This window comes from Cynara cardunculus (genome assembly GCF_001531365.2).
Source record: "Cynara cardunculus var. scolymus isolate 2C chromosome LG 5, CcrdV1, whole genome shotgun sequence".
Lineage (NCBI taxonomy): Eukaryota > Viridiplantae > Streptophyta > Magnoliopsida > Asterales > Asteraceae > Cynara > Cynara cardunculus.
In genome coordinates, this window is record NC_037532.1 from 274,373 (window position 1) to 282,880 (window position 8,508).

The window sequence follows — 8,508 nt, forward strand, 5'->3', positions numbered from 1 at the left end:
GAATGTGAAATGATACCCGGTTCACCTATTAACAAACATCAAGTTGTGTGAACAATGTTCATATGTTTACTTCTGAACATTGTTCATTTGTTTCAAAATAATTAGTAATCTGTACATGTCTAGTTTACATTGTATGTATGTGGTAATTTGATTCACATATGAACCCGATTCCTTTTTTAATATTGAAACGAAATGGTTCACCTATGAACAAATGTTTATTTGTGTATGTAACCGACAGTTAATTTGAATAATTAAGAAATGTAACCGACATTTGAACAATTGAGAAATGTAACCGACAATTAATTTGCATTAAAAAAAATCAAATTAAAAGATAAACACTTACAAAAATAAAAAATTATATAATTAACAATATAACTTATACTTTAAAACAAACTAAAATATAAAAAATACATAATTATTTTGTATATAATCATAGATAAGTGTAAAGTGTATGGAGTGTGAATATTTGGTATTAAAGACATGAAAAGCATGTGTACCAATGTGAACAAATCTAAAAATCAAATCAAAAAGCCAAAAATTCACAACAAACTCTATAACATTTTTAACAATTATATTATAATTTTTTTTAAAATAAAGTATTAAAAATTAGAATCTTTAAGAAAATTTGATCTGATTTCTATTATAACATAGATGTTAGAGATCTTTTAACCGATATATATGTGGAGAAGATCAAATGTTAACCAACAATTTTGTATTAACTTTGAAAACCATGACAACCAATCAAATTTCATTCTTTTTGTAGGTTTATGTCATGTTCACATTTTAATTACAAGGGTATTTCAGTAAATTAATTTGATATGTAACTCCCAAACAATTAATGGGAAGTTACAAATCATCAAATCCCAAAAAATATGCATTTATAATATTAATATATATATATATTTTTTTAATCTTGATCTTCCATGTTTATTGTTTTATTATTTTTTAATTCGCATAGAAAACACGGTAGTAAAAATTTTCGGTATTGATCAAGCTAATATGAATAAACGCAATGAAAAATAAATCGACAACAGTGAGAAATTAAAATGGTTTATGATGACAATCGAAGTTCGAGGTCGGGAATTGAAAAAATTAACCAAAGCGAATGTCTTGGTAATAGATTTTTATTTATTTTTAGATTCGTTTTAATCGAAATTATGTTCACTACGATGTGTTGTGTTTTTTATAATTTATCTTGTATTAATAGTTTTTTTCTTTAATTATTAAAATATGTACCTAATTCACATGTTCAAATGGAAGTACATGCACGACTCATTTTCATATCGTCATATTACCGACTTTTATGAATCATGAACCATTGTGTTCATGTTACTTCTATCATATGAACACAAATGTTATTTTTTAAGCTTGATACCAAATTTTTATATTTGTGTAAGTGTTTGCACCCGGTGTTCATAGCGTTGAGGTTATGTGTTCATATATTTTATACGATATGAACAATGGGTGAACACGATATGAACAGGAGGTGAACAACCACATAAGACCAGAAACATATATGAACAAGGGGTGAACCTTAAATGGTGTGGATGCAATGCATGTATAAAACTTCAATTGACAAAATATCGCTCATGAATGTGTTTATAATGAAGGAACTATTGTTCACAAGCTGTTCATATCGTGTTCATACATGTTTTTTTATTTATTTCCTTTCATATAACAATTATTCTTATTATGTTCATATTGTGTTCATAAATGCTATGCAGTCCAAATTCATATATATAATTTTTGTTCGTATTTGACACAATGGTTCATATATATATAGGGTATATTTCTTTTACAACCTTGTGCATTTGTACAACCTTTGCAACCCAATTAATTGAGATATTTATAGAAATGATTGGAGTTCATTTATTATGATTTGAATATTTATGGAATATGAATAGAGTTTATTAATTATGATTAATACTTTATATTAGGAACAATTAATTGATTAAAAATTGAATGGTTGAGATGAGGGTTGTATAGGGTGTAGGAATGACAAAGGGTGTAGAATAACATCCCTCTATATATATATATATATATATATATATATATATATATATATAGTTGTGTTCATATGGTTTTACATTAACAAAAATAAATTAACAAAAANNNTTTTTTTTATGTAACTTCGTGACCCAATCTTAGCCCTTCATCTTGGAAATCTATGGGTTTACATTTATTCTTGCATTCTTGTAATAAATTAGCATAAGATGCATTATAGACACAAAAGAACATTTATGAACAGGGTTATATTTGAAAGAAATCATAAAGATTTTTACAACGTCCATGTTTTATGTTAGTAAACACATGTATTATATAGTYTAGTTCACATATGAAATGAATGTGAAATGATACCCGGTTCACCTATTAACAAACATCAAGTTGTGTGAACAATGTTCATATGTTTACTTCTGAACATTGTTCATTTGTTTCATAATAATTAGTAATATGTACATGCCTAGTTTACATTGTATGCATCTGGTAATTTGATTCACATATGAACCCGATTCCTTTTTTAATATTGAAACGAAATGGTTCGTCTATGAACAAATGTTTACTTGTGTATGTGACCGACAATTAATTTGAATAATTAAGAAATGTTACCGACATTTGAACAATTGAGAAATGTAACCGACAATTAATTTGCATTAAAAAAATCAAATAAAAAAATATAATTAAAAGATAAACACTTACTGAAATAAAAAATTATATAATTAACAATATAACTTATACTTTAAAACAAACTAAAATAAAAAAAAATACATAATTATTTTGTATATAATCATAGATAAGTGTAAAGTGTATGGAGTGTGAATATTTGGTATTAAAGACATGAAAAGCATGTGTAGGTGAATCATGACCACACCAATCTGAACAAATCTAAAAATCAAATCAAAAAGCCAAAAATTCACAACAAACTCTATAACATTTTTAACAATTATATTATAATTTTTTTAAAAAATAAAGTATTAAAAATTAGAATCTTTAAGAAAATTTGATCTAATTTCTATTATAACATAGATGTTAGAGATCTTTTAACCGATATATATATATATATATAGGGTTGGGTTCACGTGAGACCAATAGTTTTTCGTGAGACCCGTAAGATTAATTTATGTTCATTGATCAACTTTGTAAGCTAATAACCTAATGGTCTAAAGTTGTACGGTGACAATTTTGTGATTATTGAGAAGTCTCGTGACAATTTTGTGATTTTAAATGTTCAAATTGTAGATATAATCAAGAGTTGAGAATTAGTCTTACAAGTTTCACGAAAACCCTTGGTCTCACATGATCCCAAGCCCCCCCTCCTCTCTCTTTCTCTCTCTCTCTCTATATATATATATATATAAGAATAAGTCTCATCTATTAGATTAAATATTCCAGTGGTCAACATCTTGAGAGAGAGAGATAATCTAATCATTTGCGAACCTACAAAATTGTGAAAATATGGAGAACTAATGCATCCATTTCGTATGATTTCTTTTCATCTACAACTAAATTTAGTGTATTGATTAACATATTATATATATATATATATATATCTGGTTCATATGCGAAACTTTTTGACATGTTTGTGAACAAGAAAATACGTAAAAAAGTTTTACATTATGAACCCAATACATATGAATTAAATATATATATTAATTGTGTAAAATAATACCGTAAAATAAAAATTCTCACAATTTTCACAATATATTCCATCTTGATTTGATTCCCCTATAAATATTACCCCTCTCTAACCCCCACCACCTCAAATTCAGTCCATTCTTCCAATTCCCGATTCAACTTCGCAATCTTCTTTTTAGAGCATATAGTAGTAATAGACTCAAATTGAAATTACTTCCCAATTTCTCGTAATTATTCTTATCTTTTCAGGTAAAAGTTTTAATCTTTTGAACTGAATTTCTATGCTTAAACTTTGTTTTTTCGTGTTCAGTGAGTTTTGATTTATTGGGTGCGATTACACGAATCATATCATTTGATTTTCGTTAATTACTTGGGTGTGTAATTTGTGTTCATCTGATGTTGATTCTTGTACGRAATGTAGGTTTGTTATGTTAAAATGTGCATTGATTTTTTGACGTTGAGGCAATTATAGCATGTAATTGTTCTTGAATTCCAGTGATMATGTGTATGAATCTTGCTTAGATGCTATTAACTTCACCAAAACCGTATTTGGGTTTTTATTTAGGAACTGCATTGTTGTTAAATTATAGCGTTTGATCATTCTTAAATTCATGTTATCGTGTGCATRAATTGTGCTTCTTTAGATTCTCGTGAATTAATTAAAAGTTCGATTCGGTAATTATAAATCACATTTATGCTTATATGATCAAGCAAAATTTATCTGCAATAGTCTATCAATTTTATYGCTTGATCGTTTTTCATAAGGTTCTTTAAATTTTCTTTAAAATGAAGAATTCAAAAATCTAAATTAAAAAAAAAATTATATTCTTTTCTAACAATTTTTTTTTGAGCCTACAATATTAAATATATATTTGAAATATTTAATATTTAATATTAAAAACTTTCATTGATGGAAATAATTATACTTTATTATTTATTTCTCTCTCTTAATAAAGAATTTTTCGAAGCTTTTTAAATTTAGAGAATTTTAAATGTCTCATATTTCATTTAATCCAAACAACAGTCCAAAATATTTATTTTAAAGAATTYTTTTAAGAGGTTGTTTGATTACTTCTATTAAAAGATAATTTTTGAATCGTTAAGAGATTAATTTTGTTTAGCAAAAAAAATCTGTTTTTTAATAATTTTAAAACCCTCTGATTTTGTATCTTGAGTCTTCCTTAACCATTCAACACATAATTTCTTTTTAAATAATTAATAAACAATTATATTTTATTTTACATTAAGAGTCTCTTAATTATTCTGAACACTTGCTTAGTCATTTTGTACAAAATGATTCAGCAATTGAAAAAGAGCACTTTAAGATACAGTCTATATTCTTGTGAAATTGAAAGAATCAGAGTTTGATTCTATAATTAGAAGCTCCATTTACGCTTAGATGATMTTGAATTTAAAAGATTTCTAGTTTGATTTTGGTTAGAAACTCCATTGATGTTTGTGATGTCTTCTTTTCTCTAGATTATTGCCATGAAGTTGAGATCAAATAGGTCGATAAACTACGAGAAACCGAGAAGTGATTCGAGTCGAGATCACGGACAAGCCGCAAACGAGAACAAATCTTCCGTAAACTCAACCGAATCGCCTTCYGTTGGCGCTTTTCTAGAAACCCATAAACGGGGGAGGAAAAGAAAGAACGACGGGATTTCTCGATTCCCCAAATTGGCGGAGAATCCGGCAAGAAAAAAGCGTAGGGTGGCTAAGAAAACCGACATGAAAGAAGGATCGAAGATGCAAGAAAATGTCGAGGAATCTAGAGTCATGAAGGGTTTGAACGAAAAGCAGCTAGTAAGAGATCGAATACTTGGAATTCTAACGAAAGCCGGCTGGAAATTCGATCTTGTTCAAAGAAAACACTCAAATCACAAAGATCCGGTTTATACCGATCAAAAGGGCCGAACTCATTGGTCAATCACCGAAGCTTACTATACTCTTAAAAGGTCTATTGAAGACGGCGAAGCCGAAACACAAGAGATTTCTGCATTTACTCCGATCCCAGAAGAGGAAATGAACGGATTGTGCAGAATCTCTAGAAAGATACRGAGCGATAAGAACAAAAAGAAGAAGAACGAAACGGGTAAAAAGTGTGTTAGATTGGCTAAAAGACAATCAAGCGTTGAAGGTAGAGTAGCTAAGTGTGTTCGAAAAGATGGCTCGAAGAGCGRCGAACCGCAGAATTCCGCTCTTAGAATAATGGCGAAAAAATCATCAAAAGTTAACGCGAGAGTGGCCAAGCTAACGGGTGTGCAATTAGATGGCTCAATGAGCAAATGTCTACAGAATCCCGCAATAAGTAGTGGCAAACGAAATCTTTTCGCTTGGCTTATTGATTCYGGCATCATTTCACATGGCGGGAAGGTCCAATATCGGAAAACTAGAAAAAGTAAACGCGTCTTTGAGGGGACGATTACTGCCAACGGGATTCGTTGCCACTGTTGTAACGAAATTATGGGGATTTCAAGATTCGTGTCCCATTCGGGAAGCAAACTCAGTCGGTCGTTGAACGATATCTATCTAGAGTATGGAAGATCTCTTCAGGAATGCTTRCTGGAATCGTGGCGAAAAGTGGAGGAATCAAATGCCATTGGATTCACGTCCATCGACGTTAATGAAGACGACCCTAACGATGATTCTTGCAACATTTGCGAAGACGGTGGTGACTTAATTTGCTGCGATGGTTGTCCTTCGGCATTCCATCAAAGTTGCATCGGTTTACAGGTWACTACGGTCGATCAGTTTTTCGGTTATGAACTTTAGAACATCACTAGATTCGAATACAAGCCTCTTTTCGTGTTAATCGAAAGGTTTTTTTTGAATCCATTACCTTCCGATAAGTTTAAGTACGCCAATTTTATCCATAAGAATGCCCGAAACCTGTTAGAAGGTCATRGATTTCAAAAACACTTGYTAGGAGGCCATTTAGCTAATTAGATAAACCGTTTAAAAAACACTACAACGACAATCAGATTTACAGGAGACCAACAATTTAATAAGGCGTACATTTATAGGACCAAACAATAAAATATCATAACTAAATGTGTTGTAATAAGTTTRTTTTACTTTTTTAAGCGTCTTAACAAGTTTTTAAGACATTTCAAAAAATAAAAGCGTCTTGTTAACTGTTTTATAGGGCACMTTTGAAAAGTAACCTATAAACATATATTTTTATAAAACACTTTTTTTCAATAGTGTCATATAAAATAGCTAATACAACGTTTTATTATAAAAAATTCTATAAAAATATGTTAAGACGTCCAAAAGCGCTCTATAATATAAACTTATTACAACACATTTAGTTAATACGTTTTATTGTGCGACTCTATAAACTTAACTCCTATAAACAAGTCTATTATTATTACACTTGTACATTTTTAGTTTACTATAAACCTTTTTATTGTACTGTAAGGATACATATTTATGTGGTTTATTTGCATTCTAGAAATTACCTGCTGGGAAATGGTACTGTRTATATTGTTTATGCAAATTCTGCGGAAGGGTCGCACGTAGAGGTCGTCGTGCCTTTGTTTCTGAAGCGGTTTCGTGCTCGTTATGCGAAGAGAAATGTACGTATYTTCTSGGATTCCATCTCTTTTGGTTGTAAYGACGTTTCTTTCATCGTGTTTTCGATATCCGATGAATCTTGATAACAACTTCTACATTTTTATAGTTCACAAATCATGTCTACATGAAGGAGATGCTGTAAATATGGACTCCATCAGTCTATCTTTCTGTGGAAAGAACTGTAAAGAGGTAATTTGAATTATTTTTTTGTAATAATTGTCTCTTTAGTTGATTTATTATGGAAATTCAATGTGATCGTACATACATATAGATATAGAGAGAGACTTGGAATCACGTGAGACCAGTCTTTTTCGTAAGACCCGTTAGACCACTTTTTTACACTTGAAACTTCATAGCGAAACGCTGTGAAGGTAAAAGAAGAAGAACTGTGTTTTGCTGTGAAGTTTCAAAATGTAAAAAATGATTTTACGAAAACAGGCTGGTCTCACATGAACCCCACTATATACATATATACACATATATGTAGGGCGTAACCGAATTAAAAACACAAAAAGGTTGAGTACCCTAAGAATTATTCATCGTGTGTTGTTTCACATTGTGAAACAATACATTTGAAAGTATAGTGTTGTCTTACATGAAACAAAATATATAAAATACAGACATTAAAAATAATGAGATTATGAAACAATACATAAAAAACTGTCCTCGATATTTTGATGGTTCTCATTTGGTTAGTTTCATACACACACACATACATATATATATATATATATATATATATATATATATGTCATTTCAAATAAGAAGGATAAATATTGTGAGGAGGAAAGGTTCATATGTGAATTGGAAAAAAAAATCTATTTGAAAATGCATATGTGAACCTATTATTTATATAGATTCACATTGCATCTTAAAATGAGTTTTTCAATAATTCATATATGAATATTTTTTTGTAACCTTCTCACAATATTTYACCTTCTTATYTAAACCCCTCTCTATATATACATGCATATGTATCTATATAATATTGTTTTATTTGTACTTGTAAAATTTCATGCACAATCTTACCTAATAGTTCATTCTTRATAGATCTATGAAAAATTGAAGACATTGTTCGGAGTCAAGACCGAACTAAAAGAAGGGTTCTCTTTTACTCTTCTTAAACGCTTTGACCTCGATCAAGATACGGAATCTAACACACAATTGATGATCGAATGCAATTCCCGTTTGGCTGTTGCATATTCGGTTATGGACGAGTGTTTCGTTCCCATCGTTGATCGTAGAAGTGGAATCAACATGATCAAGAATATGGTATACAATTGTGGGTAAGTTCTT

General features: G+C 29.7%; 1 protein-coding gene across 1 annotated transcript in view; it reads left to right on the forward strand.

The window, feature by feature from the left end:
- Positions 1-5,121: 5,121 nt before the first annotated feature.
- LOC112512162 (increased DNA methylation 1-like) overlaps positions 5,122-8,508 on the forward strand; it is a 4,653-nt gene continuing 1,266 nt past the window's right edge. Inside the window, exons 1-4 of the mRNA XM_025118025.1 lie at positions 5,122-6,369; positions 7,091-7,214; positions 7,319-7,401; positions 8,263-8,498. Coding sequence (XP_024973793.1) covers positions 5,122-6,369; positions 7,091-7,214; positions 7,319-7,401; positions 8,263-8,498 — 1,691 coding nt within the window. The remainder of the gene's footprint in view (positions 6,370-7,090; positions 7,215-7,318; positions 7,402-8,262; positions 8,499-8,508) is intronic.